Below are 21,292 nucleotides of genomic sequence, written 5' to 3' on the forward strand. Positions count from 1 at the left end.
ATCTCAGCATCATGGAAGAGGATTCTAGGCTTCGAATCCTTATTCTGACTCAAACAGAATCTCTGAAACCTACAGAGTTTTGGTTATCACTGACTACTTCTATGCCAGAGATAAAAATACTCCCAACAAGCCCTTTGTAGACACAGCATTGCTTCAAAAGGCTGTCAACCGTGGCAACTGCGTTCCATTCTCCAATAGTCTATATTTAACTGTTGCAAATTAGGCTACAGACTGAATTCTTCATGGCTGAAAACACTATTAGAACTTTAGAGTGTTGTTTTTTCTTCCCCTGTCAGCTAATTAGTGGTAATATAAATTTCAATCGTCGGCCGTGGTTGATTGCAACAGACCATCACATGCGTTACAATAAAGGCAATTTCCTCTGCTCCCCAACTACTAATAGTGGGTCTTAATTATCCAAGGTTAACAAAGCATTGCATTGTGCTCTATCATTGTACATCAAACGATGGAGGGAGTATTATTTCCAGAGCATCAGGATCCAGGGTAGCTGTTATATTACTGCAAGTCTGCTCCACAGTAATATTAAACACCACTTGCACAACTGTACAATACTATCTGTGCTATTAAAAATTATAAATTTGGAAAATGCTTGTTTTAATTTCCAAAGTCGATTAAAAAGTTTGCATACTTTAACATCTGTTTATGATTTCAAACACAGCTTTCATAAACATAAAGCTAATGTGGTCTGGCTCCGCAGCAAAATAAATCCCATTAAAAAATAAGATAAACCTCTCATTACAGTAGGTTTCTTTTTACATGAGTCCAGTGTGTAAAGTGTATGTTTATTGTCAGCAAAACTTAAAAAAAAAAGCCCTCCGTTGAGCTGTGGTGAGCCCAGGCTTACCTCATTGGAATGTGTCCTGTTCTGGTGCTTGGCTCTGTCCGAGGCATTGGAAAAGGCTTTATTGCAGCCCTCATGTTCACAGACATAAGGTTTTTCTCCAGTGTGGGACCTCAGGTGTGTCTTTAAGTTCTCCAGGCGGGAATAGGCTTTGGAGCAACCCTCAAACTAAAGTAAAAAAAACACACAAGGAGTGATTAATTAACCAGAAAAATTTGATTTTCCCCATGCCTAAACCCTTCTCATCTGTTTCTCATTCTTCCTTTTTTTTCTTCCTTTTAAAGGGCTTGTGTTTTAGGGAACAACATTCACTTTGTTGGGAGAATTTGCTTCCCTAGGCAGGCTGAGAGTTTCAGCAGTGAGTCATATTTGAGGTGCTACTCCTTGTTTGGTACCCACCTGACATTTCAACAAGTGACTCTTTTCTTCCAGCAGGCCTAACACCCCTCCACTCCTCCCAGAGCTCTCTTAGCCCCTCCTGCCACTCCTCTGCATCTAAAACACTCAGAAACAGGGGCCCCCTCCTTCCCACCTAGGGAACTGACAGATTCTCCAGAGTCTGACCAGCCCTGCAACTTCACTACCACCAGCACTGGAAAGGGCAGACCATTCCCTAACACACAAACAGAAATCTAGCAAACTTTAAAGTTTCCCAAATTACAGCTTGGGTCTACTCTTGGAGGATGCTGTGGTCAGGCTGTCTGACATTACCAGTTTAAAAAACAAGACTCTCAATCTTGAAGACAGATGGATTTTTGGATGACAAAACAGGCCAGGAACCTTCCTCCTGGAAGGAAACCAGCTGCCCACACAACGAGAAGGAGCAGCCTGGGAGAAGTGGAGAGGCTTCTGGTGATGTAAGTCCTGTTACCCTCCACTCTGACTGAGCTGGAGGTTTCTCTCTGCACCTGCCCTGTCTCAGCATGGGAGGATTTCACCTCAAACTGAGGAGGCTCTTAAGTGCTCTTTGACAAAACAAGTGGGAGGTTTTAAGAAATGCAAGGCTCCCTCACAAATTCTAGCTAAATGCTGCACTGCCAGTTCAGCTGGGAGCATTGAAAAGCCCAGGCTGTACTTCCTATACAAAAACCACCCCTTACATTTCAACGAACAGCCCCTCCTGCTGTAATGTATGTGTTGTATTTTAGTCACATCACTTAAATGTGTCTGCAAGTTCAGTCCAGTTGTGACAAGACTTCACACTGCTCTATTTGAGTCTTGGCCAGTGAAGAAACTGAAGCCACAGCAGGACAGGTCATGCTCAGTGTCTGATTCTCCCATGGGCAGCTGAGTGGTTCTACACATTCAAAGGTCTGGTCAAAGGCACCTGCATGCAATAGCAACAGCACCAGTCTCCTTGTGCTCCACATGCACAGGACCTGACTGACTGCTAGTGAGGGAGGCAAACAGGCAGCCCATGAAACCCATGAAGCATGTAGGCACAGGTTGATCCCATGTAACTTTGTTGCGTTGGAAAGTAAGTAGGATTACTTAAGATTCCCTTTACGGTCTAGCATAGGGATGGTGGATGTAAGGCAGACTTGCTCTGCTCATGCTGATTCCTTCCACAGCTTTGTCAGGGTGGGATGGATCCAGTTCCTCTTCCTCAGACAACTTTCATTAGCCCATTTGTCCCACAGAACATGCTACAACTCTGAAGTAGCACAGTATATCTCTTTCTTCTCTTGCCCTGTACAAACAATCCTTTACAACTCAAGTCGCTTACAGTTATTGAAATACATCATTCCTCTTGCTGGAAAACAAAGGGAACTCAGCATGAGACAACTCATGTGTCCATTCTAGTTTTGCTGGATACTGACACAAAAACGCAGTTACTAAGAGCAGAAGTTCTAGGGCCACATTTTCAAATAAGAGCTTCTCAGCAAAGCAGCCTGTGCATGTTCAAAGCAGTTGTACCCACTCTTAAGTGTGGATTTGATTATGTCAGTGGGAGTTCTGGCTGTCATCTGTTGAAATAATCCTTGACCAAATCCCAGACTGCAATTGGGCTCATCCATAGCTTTATGTACACCACAAACTTCTTGTCTGAAACAAATGCTGCTTTGAAAAATCACTGCCAGACTTGGACAAGGAATCCTCTGCCACAGAAGGGCACTGTCTGCAGAGCTGCCACTATCCCAGACAATTGGAAAGTGGTGGTTCTCCAGTTCAGTCCAGTTGTTGCTTAAACATATTGCATATGGAGGGTGTGCAGTTCTCCAGGAGGCAGAGGATGACTTAAGACTCACACACAGCCTTGCCATTGCTCCAGTGTGACACAACTGAGGCTTGAAAGAGGCAGGATTTAGCAGTAGTGTTTTTTCCTGCTCCACCACAGCACTGAAGAGCATGCAGCCACTGCTGTTTTTGTCTCCTGAGTCCCTCTACCTGCAAGGGCAGGCTAGACTTGCCCTCAGTGCTCACTTTGTATGCACCAAAAATCAATATTTCTTGATACTTTTAAGGAAGATTGGTAAAGCCCTAGACTGGGCGAAGTGCTTTAGAAGATTAAAACAAAGGACATGGCCCTGTGCCTCGGGGGAGCTTATGCTCTAAATTAAATGAACACAGGGCTGGAAGATTGATAAAGGAGTCATGCAGCAAGCAAATCATACATATCCTAATATTTGTAAGCAGGAGCTAGGGCAGAGCCAGGGAGGGAGCAGGGCCGTAAGTGGCTAATGGAGCAGAAGAGGAGGAAGATATGGGAGGAGGGCTCAGATATTTGCTGAGCAGGAAGAGGCTCATTCCTGAGACTCTGGGGAGAGGAACAGTGTAATCCTGACAGCAGAGGAGATATGAAATGCCATCAAGAGGAGAATGAAGACAGCAGAGGATATCAAAAGACAGGGATGGCCCTTTGGGAGGAGTAAGTGCTGGAGCATATGAGGAGGGAGATTGTGAACACTTCTCCCATCAGCTGATCACAGTTACTGAACTCCGTACCTCGCTTCCCTCTTGTGCCCCCCATCAGGCATCCATGGCTGCCCCACACCAGCCAGCAGTGCGGTGGGAGGCTCCAAGTGGGAAGGCACATATGGGATTTAATATTTTGAGGCTAGGGAGAAGGAGAGCCCAGCTCTCCCATGTCGTCTGTGAGCCTGCACCCAGGCCTGAGATACAAAATACTACCCCATACTCTTCCTCAGGCAGTGTTTAACCCTAGGCGCAGTGCTGCTGGTATGCAGAAGGTCTGGGGACTGAGATCTTCTTGGGGTTTATGCACCTATGGCTTAGCCTCTCCTCTGGATTAAGAGAGCAGAGGTAGGAGGTGTTGGCCTAGATTCCCATGCTGGAAAGAGGCTTGTGTGCATGCTTGGGTCCGTGGGTGAGGGAATCTTGCAGTCCCAGAAGCTGTAGTGCGTAATGCCAAGTTAGACATGACCAGGGTTAGGCGGTTCCCCACAGTGTGGTATTACTGGCTTTCTTTCTTGGATGTAGGCAACTAAATTGGCTGGATTTCCACCTTAAGTGAGTTGTCCTGAGTTGCCTTGGATCTCTGTGGTAGATCTGAAATAATTTTTTCCATGGAAATACAGTTTTGCCCACTTACACCTTGCTCAACCACACTCCTTGACCTCTTGTCCCGTCCCCAGGGTCTAACCTGCAAGTAGCTGTAACCCAGACACAGAGGGCTGGACTGGCTCTGAGCTGGTGCCAGTGGCTGCCCTGGTAGAGCCCTACTTGAAGCCATGCCCGTGTCTGCAAACACATTTTTGTGACCACCCCAGCCCAGTGTCCCGCTTGCCAAGTGAGATGCACCATATGTCCCTGCCAGCTCACCGTGCACTTGTGTGGCTTCTCTCCCGTGTGCCTTCGCATGTGCACCACCAACATATACTGAGCCTTGAAGGGCTTCTGCTCCCGTGTGCAGTCCTGCCAGCGGCAGACAAACTCCTTCTTCTCCCCGTGGATGTGATCGTTGTTGATGTGCTGGTAGGAGAGAAAGGAAAAGCAGGTCACTCCTGGAAGAGCTGATGCCAGCGAATGTCACACGGTGCTCCAAAAGCCAGATGTTCTCTCCCCAATGCTTGTCAAGCACTGTAGCACCTGGGTGCCAGGTGCACAGGTAACACCAGGGACACAGGACCCAGTACTGTGGTCTGGTGTGTCCTGCAGAGAAAGGTGTGCAGCACCCAGCACACTGCGTCCAAAGCAGCTAAAAATGGGAGGTTTGCAAAAGCAATGGGGACCCATGGTGCCGGGGAGAGGGAGTCCTCTCAGTGTGTCCCCAGCTACTTGATGCCACTCTTGAGGGGGATGACAGAATAATTTTTGTCTCTACTGAACCCTCCTGTGCTTCATTTACACACCTGAGACCCTTTTCTGGGGCACTGCTGGAGGATGGTGGACAGGAGGAGACAAGCCTCGGTTGGATTCAATAAACTTAAAGGTCTTTTCCAACCTAAACGATCCTATGTTTCTAAGCCCATATGCTGGCCCCATGACATCCACCTGCTGTCCAGTGCTGGTGGCTGGCAGGAAATGACAGCATCTGAGAGCTATGCACCAGGGAGAGCTCAATTACTGCTAATTACTCTGGCCCATGAAATTCTGTGCTGGAGTGTTGAAAAGCCAGACCCAGAATGGTGCCTTCGTCCACTCTGGTAGGAAGAAGTGGGTCGTTTTTTCCCAGTGCAGGGCAGATGAAGCCCTGCCGAAAATAAACAGAGCCAGAGGCCAGCCTGTCGGCAGCGCCGTTCCCGTGGCGTCCTTGTCTCTCTGAATGGGGTCTCATTGCCAAAAATAATGCCTGTCCTCGCTCCTGTGTTTTCAGACGACATTCACTGACAGGAAATCCTAAAATAAACCACTTGGGTTTGGGTTTTGGCTTTTTTTGTGCTGAGATTTTTTCCAGCCCCCGCCTTCATTCCCCTGGCCAAGGCCAGGCACACACGTTGCAGCTAGGGATGAGACTCTCTTGGGGCAGTGAGGCAGCATGAGGACACAAAAGTACATTAAAACAGATTTATCAGCCTTCACAGTCCCAGCTGAATCCAGTCTCAGCGTCCTGTGTGCTGCGGTCCAGTCCTGGGGTCAGGGTCCTGCTGGGGTCCCAGTTCTACTGAGGGACAAGAGGAGGTGTGTGGGGCTCAGCTGGTCTCTTGGGCACCACACATAAACACTGAGAGCCAAAGCTGCGTGCTGGCAGAGTCGAGAGAGGCTGGGTTTGGGAGAGGTTTCATACGGGTTTGGAGTTCTACTGCCTACAGTTCTGGTTTTACAACATGGCATTGGTATGAGATTTTAGCCTCAGATGGTGGAAATCTGATGAACCTCCCCAGAGGCCCATGGACATGCTAAACCATGTCCAGACCAGACTGGGAAGATATGTCTCCAGGCTCTTGTTTGTGTGGGAGTCTAACTTGCAACCAAGACTACAAACAGCAATGCTGGAGTGTGGGAGTGCACAGGCTTGTCCATTTGGTCTTGTTTGAGCCAGAGGAAGAGCATTTATGGAAGGGGAACTCTAGCCCTCATTCAGGACTATTCAATCCCGGTCTGGGCAACATCTGCTTCCCATCACATAGTGTAGGAGGAGTTGCACAGCTCACCCCACTTCAGCTACAGCTCCTTAGTCCCTACCTGGCTGAAGGGTTTGCTTGGGCTTCTCTCAAACTGAGTGTGACCTTTGAGGTTGGGAGCAGCAGCATGTTTGCAAAAATACGTCATCACTCCTGCTGCTCCCTGTTGACGTGCATTTTTCCCACAAGCACACCGTGTATGGGGAACAGACCCTGCTGGCCCAGGTACTTTGCTCTGCACACAAACTACAGTTTTTCCATGCATGGTGAGATGGCACCTCCTCAGAAGCCGGCCCACGACATCTGTATTTCATTTGCATGTGTATTTTGGGCATCCCAAAGCCACAACTCCATGTTGCTAGTAATCACAGTACAGAAGACTCAATTTTTGTAACCTTCCAAATTTAGGAAAATCTTGGGATATTTCATCAAATGTTTTTAATGTTTTTCTTTGGTTTGGTTTTTTTTTTTTTTTCTGGAAATAAATTGTGCTGAGCAGCCTGGTGCTCTGCACTTTGCTCTGGGCAGAGTTAGTTTTTCTTACATCTGAGAGGGAAACACACAAAAACTACTGAACAAATGTGAGCCCAGCCCATCTGACAGGCATGCTGTGGTTTAATCCCAGAAAAGCAACACCCCATGGCATGCAATGTGCAACCCATTAAGCACCTTATCACTTAATTGACCTTGAAAACTGTTTCCAAATCTGTCTGTACTCAAGGACCTGATGCACTGAACCTTCTGGCTTCTGGCAGAGGCAGGCAGGCACTAGCCTTAGATGGAAGAAGAGCATGGGCCCAAAATTTTAATTCAGAGTGTGGTCCCTCTGGACAATGTTTGTGTGCAGAACTTGGGCAAATGGTGCCTGATGCCTATTTGGGGGCATCTAAACATATCTGAAATGAAGGTATATAAAAAATGGAGAGAGCAGACACAAGCCCTCGGGAAGGCAGCCACATGGGTGGCCCCTGGCAAGCTGGGAGCCCAGTTGAATAAGGCAGCAAAAGGCTGAAGGAAAATGAGAAGGCAGCAGCTCCTGTAGCAAAATTTGTTTAATCCATAACTCTGCTGCAAGCATCAGGGTTGCTGGACTGGTGAATTCCCAGCAGATATGGGCTGGCTTCAAACAAATGGACTCACACCATAGAGCCAAAATAAGGACTGGGAGGGTGTTGGGCTGAGAGCAGGGATGGGGCTTAGACACAGATTGTGTCTGATTTCACAGGCACTTCTCAGAGTATGAGGGATTTGTTGATCCCAGAAGCCAAAGGAAACCAAACGGTGGATACCCAAGATGAAGCAAAGCATACAAAAGGTTCTTGGAATTAATTAGAACTGAAAATCTGATTAATGACTTAGTTTGGGGATCCTTCAGAGAGCAGTTTTGACACTGGTTTGGGAACATCACTGTGATTATGGAAGCCATGTTTCCCAAGCCTTAGAAAATCAACCCACTTTCTGTATTTCAGACACTGGAGCATGTCTCCAAACTCTGAAGGTGCTCTGTTTCTGTGGGAGGGATGAGCTGAGCAGGTCAACAGCCTCTAAGTGATATGGCTCCACAGCTCATTAACAGCAGCATAAAAGGCTTTCCCAGCCTGGACTAGGACTGAGGACAGCATGGACGATCCCTGACCCATAGCTGGTGTAGCTCTGTGGGAAGGCTGAGTGAATATGGCCAGTGAAGAGGGAAGGGCTCAGCCCCCTTCCCCATTTTGTGATCAGGTCCTCTGCACTGAGCCTTCTGTCATTGGGCCAGGCACAAGGGAGACTGGAAGTGCAGCCTCAGCAGCTGAGAAGGGAGCAATATCATATAATCTATGAGAGGCTTCCTTCAGCTGAACTCCTCCGGGAGCAGCGACCTGCTTTGGCAGTGTTTACACACCGTATCTCTGATTTGCACCTTTAGTAGCTCCCAGGGTGAGCTCTGGCTGTACAGCAGCTAGTGATAAAAAATGAGGACAAGTGCACAGAAACCCAAATTTATCGCTGGGGTTTCCTCCCAACCATTACTCACATGGACGAGCTGCTCCTGAGTGTCATATTCCTTTGTGCACCCTTCCCAGTGACAGTTAGTCTCATAAATAACCTCAGGCTCCTGTTTACATTCATCCTTATCAAGATCTTCTTTCAGGTCTGTCAGATGCTCCTGCAACACATAACGGTGCATTGTATAAGGTGAACTTCTTTCATCTGAATTCCTTCATCACTCATAGATTACAGGGCAAGTATCAACTGATCACAAAACCATGCTCGTTGTGGCTACATAACATTCATGATTACTGTGAAATAAAGAGCTACAGAGTTTTGGCAGAAGTGGGTCAGAGTTGACTACAAGACACGAGGCACCCCAAAGCCACTGTTGTTGCAGTGCCTGGATTCAGCCAGGTTGTGGGCAGTCCCAGGAAAGGCTGGAGAAAGGAAAAACCTGGCTTCTGACCTTTGGTTGTGTTCTCTACTGGAGCAAAACAACTGATCTGGGCAGAGTGGAGAAACATGAGCATGAAGAAACCACAGAGCAGTCAGAGCCCAGAGCCCAGACTCATCTGACATGGGCTGGGCAGGGGGCTCCTGTTTTCTGCATCTCTCAGTAGATGAGAAAATGATACCTAACCCTTACCCAAAGATTCATGCCTGCAGGATGCTCCACAGGGACAAAGTGATGAGCTCTCAAAGCACTTCTCTGAGAAGGGAATTTGGAAAGCTTCAGCAAGACCCAGTGAAGAGCAGGTTGCAGGACAAAGCTCCTGGGACTCTGGACTCATAAATTAGTTACTTTAATGCTGGGTACACTGTGAGCTCTCTCCTTAACTTCTCTGTCTAGCCAGCTCCTCAGTGCTAAATGAAGCACAGAAGATTTTTGTTATGGCTACTATGAGGATGGGCAACTACACAACAGTAACAGACAACATAATCAGTACAACTCCAAGTAAGGACAATTGTCAGCTCTGCATGCATCAGACACCTGCACTACAGACAAGGCCATCAGCAGCCAGTATTGGCTTGGGAATTTAGCAAGACAAAACCCTGCAGGTTTTGACCCCCTTCATGCCCTTTCCTCCCAGTTAGTACTGCTGCGTAGGACAAAGCAGGCAGCAGCATCTGGGGTGAATGACCACAGCAGACACTGTTCCTCATGATCTGGTGCTCCAGTTGGACCCATATGTGTGTAGACACAAACCCAAACTGTCCCTGGCCTGCCCAAACAGACCTATCTGACTGCCATCTCCTTCTCCACCAACACTTTTCCAATGCCTACTGGGGAGCTGCAATGATTAACGACTTAACAGCATTATATGGCTTGGAAAGCGAGACATGCTGTACCAAAGTTCCACAATTTTCATTAACTAGCTCATGACATACATGCCAGCAGTGACTTTTCAATTCAAAAGTTTAGATATGGGCAGAAAGAGATTTGTTTTAATTAGCTTTTAATTTAAAAAAAAAAAAAGATATTGCAAGGTGGCTCTTGGGACAGGAAACTGTAGTAATTTACAGAAAGACTTCTGGAGATTCAAACTATACCAGAGCCCAGAGCAACAGTCTGAGAAAGTTCAAACAGCAACTTCTTCTTCCTGCAATTCCTATTTGGTTGAGCTGTAAACATTATTATTTTTGGAATGTTTGTCTCCATACAAAGTGCGGTCCCCAGACAACTGTCATTTTCTACTAAAAATCTTTTTTTGCCAAAAATTTTATACCTTCTGCTGGAAAAATGGAATTGTAACAATTTAATTTGTTAAAAAGGATTGACTTGTTTCATTTCTAGCTAGTTCAATGCTAGTCTGAATCTGTACTGGAGCCCTTGTGGCACTGTAGAAGTTCAGTAACTCAGGTCCCTCATGCCTGGTACTTCACTGTGTCCCACAAATCTTGTCTGATTGCATTTTTTACAGCACAAACCATCATGGGAGATACTGGCTGGCCAAGGATTGCGAACACCCAAACCACAACTCACATGAGGTGTTCCAAATGCAGCATTTCCAAAACAAAACATACACACTTTTGGGGATGGATGAACTTCATAGTCAGCAAAAAATGGATCAGTCAATTACTAACTGACTGCAACACAACTTTTCAGCACAGTCTCCTGCAGAAAAAGCATTCCTAAATTTAATTAATTCCTCTTGCTTAGACCAAAGGAGACACCCACTACATTCAGTTTTTTAACCTGTTCTCCTTGCCAAGAATGGGCTGTCTCTTACATGGTACCTTCTAGTAATTTCCCAGTCAATACTGAAATGCTGCAAGATGTGGAACCTACACTTCCCTTAGGGAATTACTTCACATACCCCCTCACTAGGAACTATTAGATGATCAGCATGCATTTTCCTACTCCTAATTTCACCTTGCTATTCTAATCAAATCTCATTGCACTGCTTTAGACAACTCCCCTGCTCCATTCAGTGCTAATTTCAGTGTTTTTAAGACCCAGTGGATGAAACCCTGGAGGAGGGCTACAGGAGTGAGCCAGGCTGGTGCTATCCAAGTGCTCCCAAACTGGGTGCACACGGCTTCACATGGAGCAGCGCATGGAGGATGGCAGCCATTGAGCAAGCAGCTGTCTGTCCCACAGCTCCTCTGCTACACATACTTTGAGAAAGTAAGTGATAGCTTTCAAATATTTTTTCATTTGCTGCAAGAAATAAACACACTACCCTATTAGCCCAGGCGGTGGCCAGATTGGTTTTTCAGGGCATGTGATTTTGCAGCAGTGTGTAGATGCACTCCTAAACTCAAAGCTCCAGAGAGGTGCCTCTTTGCCCTAATCGTGCTGACTACAGCATGTTTATCTTTCCCTGATATGCTATCTTCATCAATTTTACCAGCCCCCTGATGACTGCACACGTTGCTGTCCCCATGCATCATGCTGAGACCTGCTCCTGAACCAGGGCAGAAGGAGAAATTTGTCATCAACTCTTCCATTCGCTTGACAATAACACGGCCTAATATTTCATGAAAATGAAGTGCCCAGAGCACTCCTGATAGTTTACAGTTGTGATAAAGGACGGTCAGATGGATACTGTCAGCCATTAAACAGTTTGCAATCACAGAGCTCCAGAAAGAAAGCAAAGGCCTCTGGGCCCTTCTTGGTGTCAAATGTTGTGTCACCAGCGTAAAGGATGTTTCTAGGAGCAATTCCTTGTTGAATCAAGAAGTTGTCCTTTTTTTGCAAGCTTTCTACCTACATGCAAGCTTCCCTCATAATCTATGTTTGCTCTGAGACGTTTATACAGCTTGCTTTGCAGCACAGAAAACTCAGACATCATTTTTATGTTATTACACTTGATATATTTGCTCTCTCCTTTTTTTCCTATCCAAGCACAGCAACAGCAAGCAGAGTCCCAAGTACCCACAGAATGCTTCACTCAGTCACTGCAGCTCTGCCCTGTACCTTCCTGGGCTTTGTGCTCCAAGATACACCCACCTGCCTGGCAGATTTTGCTGCCTTGCTCCCACCTGCAGCAAAAGATGCCAAGAGGATCGTTCCCGAAGATGAGACCCAGCAGCTCGCCACCTCAACCCCACAACATGGCTCACAGCAGGGAGGTTACCTGTGTGTTTGGGGACACTGGGAGCAAGCCCTCAACTTCAGTCTTGACTTTGCTGCGTTTGTTAATTACTGGATTGACGGTGCTGCTCACGGCCGACTCACTGCTCTGCTTGCTCTAGGAAAGAAAACCAGGCAAGAAATGGCACCGGGGTTTGGGGACGACAGACAGTGGCCCACTTCCTCATTAAAAATTAACTTAAAAATCAGTCATGGTTGAGCTTCAGGAGTGGCAGGGGAGAGCAGGGTTGGCCTGGGGTTCATATGAAAACCAACCCATGTGGGTTTGTGCAAGGCAGAAGGGATGGGAGAGAGGGAAGAAGAATCAAGGGCAGCCCCTGTTTCTGCAGGCTCACCAGTGAGCTTGGCCTCGCCACTGCTGCTCTGTTCCAGAGCAATACAGTCCATGGCATAGCCATCAAAGCCTTACACACCCCCCACCCAAGCCACAGTTTTATTTCTCAATGTGACGAAATGATTTGTTGAGAAAAGGAATTCCTGGGGGGAGCAAGGGGGCTCTAGTTATATGTGAGGGCTCTGGCGTGCTGAGTCCATGAAAGACTATGTGTGTAATTTGCTAAGCTCTTAAAAAAAAAGAACAACTTCAGGAGAAAAAACATCCCATTGTATGTGCATAAAATTGGAACATTAACATTTTAAATACTCTTGCTAATTGCTCAAGATTGGTCCTGCAAATTATTAAACAGAGGCAGAACTCCTGCCAGCCACATAATTTTGGTAGCCAGTTTGTAAGGAGAAAACAAAACCAATCAATCAAACAACCTGCAATAACAAACAGAGTTTGCAGTGCAGCAGCCATGAGAAACCCTAAAACAATAAACCAGTCTTAAAAGTTCAGTATGATACAACTAAAACAACAATTTGAAATGGGTGTGACATATGGTGAAATAAGTCTTTGGGGAGAAAAGCAATGCAATTTAGACTTCGAAGGAATGTAAATGGAAAAGAAAAATGATTAAGAATATGCTAGGCATATTCATTAACCCAGTGCATGTGGAGGGCTTGTGCACACATGTACGCGCTTGTGTGCTCACAGATATTTGTAAGACGTACTTAAGGTGTGGGATCTCATTCCTGGTTTTCAAAATCTGGCCCCTGGTTTTGCAAAATTTAGCAGTAAAAATCAACAGCAGGGACACACTGAGAGAAAACCTACCGAAAAAGAAGGAACAGTAAGTAAAATGTGAAGAGGTCCTACATAGGATGCACTTACATGCCAAAAATTAAGACCATCATCATGGTTCACATGAGTACAAAAAAGGAAAGAGGGATTGGTGAAGGTACTGAAGAAGCTTGGTTCATAGGTGCTTGTTTTGCAAAACACTACAGCAACTGATTTCCCTCAATTTCAACAGGACATAATGTGTTCAAGGAGATTTCCTGCCTGGGATGAACCTTGCATATCATGTTCAATACTTTGATGGATGAAGGCCTTTGGTTTCTGCATGGGTAGGTGCAAAGAAGGGAGATGGGCACAAAATTTGTCTGTGACTAATTCAGAAACACTTGCCAGGAAAAAGAAAAAGCAACATAAGGGGATAGCACGAGTAAAAAGAGAATTGTTAAAACTCCCACAGCCACCATGAAGGGAAGCCTACATCCCATGGAGAATGTGCCTCCATTTCCACATGTGCCATGCAGGATGGCTGTCCCTACCTGGCTGGAGTCAGAGATGCAGTTGCTGTTGCTGCTGCTCTGTGCCGGTGATGGGTTCATGGAGATGACTGCCATGTGCTGCCGCGGGGGGAAGGTTGGGGATGGCTGGATCAGGGGAGGAGTGTGTCCGAAGGCTGAGCTCAGGCCTCTTTGCTGGGTCAGGATCTGCTGGTACGTCACGGGGTTTAGCGGGTGGGGGAAGCTGAATGCCGGACTGCAGCAACAGGAGAAAGAGAAATGATAAGGAGTTATTTTAAACAATATTTATCAGATTAGCTAGTGACTGATTCAACTATGGTGTCTTGGAGACTCCAGGAGCCAGGCTGCAATGCCCAGCTACACGCCTTCAATGCCAGGTTAAACCTGACTGCCTGCTTTACTGCAAAGTCACGGTTTGTCTTGCACATGCTTCAGCAAACTTGGGAATCATTTTCACCCGAGCATTAGACTGATTGTAATTTCTTTGCTTCCTGTGTAAAAAAACAACAAAAGCCCTCGGCAGGGAGTGCAGAAGAGGATGGGACTTGGGCGCATCTGGCTTTGCAGCCCCTAAGGCTCCTGGGTTTTCCCAGGCAGACTTCTTCTGCAGACTTGCAGCTTTGGGGTTATGCTAACCTGGATATGAAAAAAAAGCATCACCTGGCTCACCTGGCACAGATTACAGCAGGGATGAATAAGTATCCATTAAACATAATCCAAAACTATGCAATTTACTCTGCATTCAGGTGAGGGGAGTGCTGGCTCAGGGGACCGCTAAAGCATGTCACCCTTCCTATGTAGGTCACTGGTTCATCTCCAATCTAGGTCAGCAGTGACCAGGAATACCACTCGCCCCTGGCTGCTTGGGCAATAACTGGGGCAACAGGTCTGAGACAAGATGCAGCACTGGAGAGCAGTAAAAACAAAGCTCTTCTTTTGGAAAAAAGGGGCTCACTCCCAGGGGCAAGTTCACTGGGCAGAGATAGAGAAGCACAGGAGATGCTCTGTGGTAACTCTAGACATGTGATGCACGAACCATAGACATTCAGCCCAAAAACTGATTATTTGCCACCTTCAAGAAGTGGCTGTCCTGAACCTTTACCCTCATGGTATTTTCTCTCTCCCCACTAAAACTGCCCAGGGTCTGAGTTCTCAGAGAATGGGGCCATAATTAGAAACACGCTTAATTACCAATTTTGCTTTTGGAGAGAGTATTTCATTCCTGCCCCTAAGACGCTGTTAAAATAATAACAAAAAAGTCTTTTCATGCCAAAGTTCTGGCAGTTATGCTGTTATATATGTAACTCATTTTACAGATCCTGACATTTAGGATATATTTTTAGAACACTGAGAAGGGTTTCAAATTCTTTATTATTAGTTGATTATTCTCTTGGAGGCCAGAAGTTGATCATTAGGTCAGTCCCCAGATACTGATTTGTTAAAAACACCAGACATTACTCTTAATATCTGAGTATAAGTTAAGATGCTACAGGTATGTGTAGCTAATGATGACAGGTAAAAAGACTATAAAAAATATGATTACCAGATAAGAAGTTGCAATGTGTTCAAGTCAGCCTTATGTTTGATTTTACAGTCAGTTTCTAAATTATGCTGCTGGATAAAGTAACTTACATAATTAATGTTACACTTATTAATAACAACATCTCTGTTTTCCCCCACAAGTTTTAAGCATGCATAATCTTTATAACCCTTGCTTTGCAACATCAGTGTTAATTAGATCTAACATTTTTAACAGTTAAGTAATAAAAAGAATAATAACATTGTGAAACTTGGGTGAAGCAATCACAGTAGGAATTGACAAGAGTCAGCTGCCTAATGTAAGTGCTTTTTAATTAAGATTTGAACAAAACTTGACTCAAGGGTTTAGATTTGGTTTAAATACACTTTTAGAATTAGGCTCTTCTATCCACCCAGGCAACATTTTTTCTAAGAATGTGGGCCAATAATTTGGACAATACTTTGGGGCAATCTCTTAAATCGAAGTGTTTCTTAACCAGTCCAACTGCTCACAATGAACATTTTTTAAGATAAATTTATTATCTGTTTCTGCTTGTGGGGAGGCATGATCATACTGTAATTACTGGAAATGTGGTAGCCAATAACCCCAATCCAGCCAAAAAAACCCCACCCCATATGCCACGAAATACCCTTCCACATGCAAAACCAGATGGGGGCCTTGAATTACTACACTACACAGCCCTGATGCACAAAAGCAGAGGTTGCGAGGAAGGGAAGGTGCCCCTTGCTGGAGGATCATCCTTTCTCTCGTGGGGATGGTTCCTCAGCTGAATGGAGCTGATCCCAGAGCTTTACCTGATCGTCCCGGCAGATAAATGGCCGTAGGAGCCACTCGCTGCTGAACTGCTTCTGGAGTTGTTGATATATGCCACAAGAGAGTTTGGGGAGGTCCTAATCATTGTCTGGAGATCAATGCTGGCATCAGAGAGCGGGGAGATAGACAGGGCTCGTTTCCGGCTTAATCTTGGAGTCACCCGTGGGCTCGAAAACCGGGACACTGCAGGAAAGAGAGATTTTGTCAGACAAGACCAGTGGGCTGCTCCCTTCCTGCAGACGGGCTGGAAGTCCTGAGAACTGCTGCACTCATGACTGCTGTGGGATGTTCAGGACCCAGGAGCAGTGCAGGGACCAACTGCCCTTTGATGGGAGGTTTCCTCTCTTCTGGGTGCTGAATGACAGGGGTCAGGCAGCACCATGAGCACCTGCTTGCTTTCCTGTCCTCAGGTGTACAGAATCCTGTCCATCACCCCCTTTCATAGGCACTAAATTAACTTAAAATTAAAAGAGAGAAAGCCCTACAAGGTTTCCATGAGTGCAGCCGTGCCCGTTGACTCGGTGTCAGGAGCAGCAGGCCGGGGAGCTGCACATCCAAGCTGGGGAGACCATTGCAAATGGTGAGTGTGTGCCTGCGTGCGGGGGGAACGGAAACCAAATGAGCATGAGCACAATGCTGACCATCCAATTAATGAAGGAGGCGAGGCTCCAGAAACCCTGAAAGTAAATTAAGAGTTTTAAGGAAAGCAATTTGGCAGCTCAGGCACAAAGTTCAAGCTCTCCCCCTCCGAGGGGACCTGCCAGTGCCTGGACCCTATTAGCAATTGTCAATCATTCAGGCATGAAGTAATTTCCAACCCTGCCAGGCCCATTTATGGATCTGCAATACATGATGGGTTACTACTGTACAAGTTTGGCATCCCTCGGTGTTTCGGCACTGCTAACTGGAATGACTGACTTCACCCAAAGGAAACTCTGCCCAGGCCTGACCCACCTGCAGATCTCTGGGGTGGCACAGACAGGAGTTGCAGATGGGCCATATCACAACCTTCCCCAGTACCATCGTACCAGATCGAAACCCTGCCTGGAATGACTCATCCCTCCAAAGCAAGCAGTTGTTTGGATTGTGAATTTAAAAAAAACAAAATTCTAAGGGTAAAATATAGCACTTGGCAATGGGTCCTGGTTGGTAATCCCTGCCATCCACCCAGGGGTGCAGGAGGGCTCAGCTGCTCCAGCTCCTTCCCTTGATGAGCACAGCAATGTATCACCACCTGACTTTTCCAGTGGTGGTCTCCCTAGAAAGCGTACTATGAGTATATCCTATTACACACCGTGAATAAAACACTAGACTACCCAGACAGGAAATATGAGCTATTTCCCTCTAGCTAGTTGAAGGCACTGATTTTGGTTGAACACCATCAGGTACAAACCTTGCACTTTGTAAGAGCATGAACTTTCCGTCCTGATGACAGTGCTGGTATGTGAAAGGGTGAATGGGATGTAGAAGGAGGTAAAATATATTCTGCCAGTGTGATCAAACAATTCCTTGATTTGCGTTGGCTCACAGAAGTCTGTGTCAACATTTCCCTGAGACCAGTGGCTGAGCTGCAGTCTCCACATGACTCGCCTGTGCACCAAAGTGGCTCTGTCACTACCATGTCTGGGTGCTGTGTAATCAATGGGGTTTAGTATCACCATCCTCTTAGTCCCCATAATGACCCTCATTGCACAAGATAAATGACTTGCCCAACGTCCCACTGGAAATCCAAGGCTAAGTCGGTACTTGAACCAAGCACTCTTCTGACTTTTGTCCTACACCTAAGAAGCTTCAAGATGCAATGCCTTTATTGCAATACTGACAATATTGGGAATTTCTCCTAAAAATCAGATTGTTGCATGTATGTTGAACACATTCTTATAATATTTTGTATAATTACATTGTGCAGCCTCACGGGGCAGAAAGACACTAGAAAACATGGATCAAAGATCAGGCAGCAAACAGAAAGCGCAGCAGTCTACAAAAACCACCTCATGGGTGTTAAAGCTGTCCCATGATTTGGAGGGACTGGGCTCAAACTTCCCTAGTGCTTGCAGCTGGAAGACTCTAGCCCTGAGTGGCACTTCCTTGGAAGCTGGAAAAGATGCAGCCACTTTGGAGAGGCACTGCAGACAAAACCAAACTGAGCAAATGAACTTCCCTCAGCAAAGGTTGGCCTGAAGGGCTGAAATGGAGAATTGCCAAACTTCACATCTGGTTCCTGAAATCTGAGCCCTGCCAGAGCCCTGGATGAAACAACATGAAGATTGCTTGTGTTCAGATCATAATGGTCCTCTGGCCGTAAGGAACCTGCACCACAACCTGGAAAGGCCTGGGTGCTGTTCCCAGTCGTTCCCAGCCACACCTCCTTGAGCAAGTTGCTGCTTCTTTCTGTGTCCCTATTTCCCAGTGTCATCTATTTAGATGAGCTCCTTTAGACAGGGCTTGTATTTTATTCTGTACGTACTGCACCAAGTGCAATGGGGCCCCATCTCAGATGAGTTGTCAGTGTTTCTGTCCTACAAATAATATGTGTCTTTCCAGATATAGATACTGTTTCCTGCATTTGCATTCCCACAGTCTCCTCCTTCTCTAACAGAAGGAAGCAGGCCAGATTTGACAGTCATATTTATCTCTGTTACTCCCACATCTCAAGGGAGATCTGTTTATTAATGTGCCACTTCCCTTGATAAATTACTAAATAGAAAGAAAAGCCTTGTACTCATTTCTCGCTGTTCCTTCACATGATTTATGCCCACAATGCTGGATCAGCCATTGGTTTCCATTAATTTTCAGAGGGAAGAAGACCTGATGTCCAACAGAAACCTGGGTTTTAGCAGTGCAGACGACGTGGGCACCCCTCCCTGCTGCACACAGGTATGTAGTTTTTCCCCATGTAAAACTCTGCGGGAAGCTGTCAGATTTTCAAGCTCGCCTGGGAATTCTCCAGCCCAAACCAGTAATATGCATTGCGTTAGTGTCCAGTCTAATTTAGATCCTGCAGGTACTGTGGGCTATCTGAAATGTTTGATAGCAGATCCAATAGGTTGGGCTCATGCTTTACACAAAAGTCTCTTAGGTCTTGCGGGCTTCCACAGAAAGCTGTGACCTAAAATCATTCTATGGATGAACAATTCCTCTCTTCTTAATGACAGCCTGCCCAAGGTGCCTGGGAAGAGAATCGTCTGGGAAACGGAAAAGGAGTTTAAGCATGTGAAGAAATGCTCACTAGTGCATTTAGGAAGAGAGAACCTTTTCAAAATTATTATTCAAAAGCAGATTAACAACACTGGGATTGTTCTAAATAATAAAGTTTGCCTGACCTGAATCTCCTGATCTGAGGACATGGAGTACAAATGTTAAATGGTACCAGGCAGTAGCACTGGTCAGCATTTGTGTAGCTGTACATAGCAAGGTGTTCAGCACAGGCTGACTGACAGCCACTGAGCCACATAAGCAAAGTCCTCTGCTGCCTGAAGTTCAGTGTTGTTCCAAAAGAAAAACCTCAAACAACTGCTTTAGAAGGGTCTGTGCCCAGAGAGGTAGCTAAAGGTGGGATCCATTTTTCAGACACACAGATGGAAAGCTTTGGGAACATTTATCACTAACAGTCCTCTCTCCCCTCCCCTTTCAAAATTGCTGACTTCTCAGAATGAACAGGGCTAGTTAAAAGAATTTTTTGATGTTTGGAAAACATGCTGGGGCAAGTTCCCAAACTGTCAGAGTAGCCCCCTTCAACACTCCTATACAGAAAAAAAAATTGGCATTTTTTCTGTTGTTCTGAAAGTTGTTGTGTTCAGAAACCTAAAATCATCATAGGCTAACATGAATTTGAAACAGTCACACATTGAAATAAATGTAGGAGATTATTTCAAAATTCATTCCAGTCCTCTATCAGTACTTCAGTTTTTAAAATTAATTTCTCTGTGCCTCTCTCTACCTCAGATGGAAATCCTTCTTACCTTCAGGTTTTTTTCCCTTGAATCCTACTGAGATATGGAAAAACCTCTTTTTTGTCACCCAGGCCCACAAAGAAATGATAGGCCAAAGCCCATGCAGCAAAACAAGAAAAAAGATAACTTCATGAGACCTCTGTATTGCTGCCTCCTCTGGTGTTAGATAGTGTCTCCAGCCAAGTACCTTTTACAGCATCCTCAAGGTAGGTGGTGGCTGCTCTGTATCTGCTACTTCTACGTTCTGTCTTGAAAAAACATCTATTAAAGTCAGCAGATGCTTTCCATGGACTTTGGAATGTGGAATAACTATGAGTTTAAAAGCTGACCTAGAGACTTGCTTATTTGAGGTATGTCATCTTTACTTTCAAACTAACTCTTTCGCACTTTGAAAACATAGAATGTTGGCGCACCCGTTTTTATGCACATACTAACATCTTGGGTTTTATTTCTTAGGTGTATATTAAAAAACTTAGCTCTAAATGTGAAAATCCGACTTCCTTTTTATTTTTTTCAAAAGCTAAAGATACCTGCTTAGAAGTAAAACTGTTTAAGATTTCAAGCAACAAAAATATCCTTTGGCCTGGAGTAAGACACAGGAACTTTTAAGCCAAAAGACTGTCCCCTTCTCTCTCCCAAGTCAGGAGGAGAAGTGAACTGGTGAATGGAAGGGTACAGCACAGGCTGAGCCCAAAGCTTTGGGCATTGGTGGCAGCATTGTGGATGGCAGCTCATGAAGGACAATAAAAAACTTACCATAAGCCTTTGACCCTGGTGCCTCTCCTTACAAAAAGTCAATTCCAGATACATTTTAGAGTGTTTTAACTGTTGTGCATGGGCTTTTCCTTACCATTTCACACATAGACCCCGATACAGTGACTGTCACGGGCTCTGGTCTACATGCTAGAGAATAAATATAACTCACATATTTTAGGAAATCTTTCAAAACTGCCTGGAGTAACTTTTCAGTAGAAAAGTTCCTGACTTTACAGTGGCACTATCTTTTCAGGGTAAATGTAAATGCCACAGTTCACAACCAAAAGCCATTTCTCCCCTGGGATGTGTGTGTTTAAACATCTAATTTCTAAACTAGCAAGAATTCAAGGCTGAATTTTCGAGTGACATTGGCAGTGTCTGCCAAATGTCCCAGCCCAGTCCAGCTGGGAGGAAAGTCCAGATTTCTTTGCTAGAAGGCAAGAGTATCCTTGGCACTTTCCTGTGGTGCCTATGAATTATCACATCCACAAGTTGCTCAGAAACTGGGATACTCCTCCCAAATTTAGATTAATCCACAGGTCAGTGATGACCAAATGGTCAGCTCTTACACATGGCAGCTTGTGGACTGACTCCTGTGCCTGATCCCAGTGACCAAAGGCAGGATGAGACCTCAAC

At 45.6% G+C, this 21,292-nt stretch overlaps 1 protein-coding gene across 2 annotated transcripts in view; it reads right to left on the reverse strand.

Annotated features, from left to right (window-relative positions):
- The window catches only part of GLI2 (GLI family zinc finger 2), a 190,950-nt gene that overhangs the window by 13,464 nt on the left and 156,194 nt on the right, over positions 1-21,292 (reverse strand). For both annotated transcript variants that reach the window (XM_019290581.2, XM_010407004.3), the window contains 6 exons: positions 15,929-16,130; positions 13,616-13,829; positions 11,943-12,056; positions 8,405-8,536; positions 4,646-4,795; positions 866-1,030 (listed from right to left, as the gene is read on the reverse strand). In XM_019290581.2, the coding sequence (XP_019146126.1) occupies positions 866-1,030; positions 4,646-4,795; positions 8,405-8,536; positions 11,943-12,056; positions 13,616-13,829; positions 15,929-16,130 (977 nt within the window). The remainder of the gene's footprint in view (positions 1-865; positions 1,031-4,645; positions 4,796-8,404; positions 8,537-11,942; positions 12,057-13,615; positions 13,830-15,928; positions 16,131-21,292) is intronic.

Source organism: Corvus cornix, chromosome 7 (genome assembly GCF_000738735.6).
Source record: "Corvus cornix cornix isolate S_Up_H32 chromosome 7, ASM73873v5, whole genome shotgun sequence".
Lineage (NCBI taxonomy): Eukaryota > Metazoa > Chordata > Aves > Passeriformes > Corvidae > Corvus > Corvus cornix.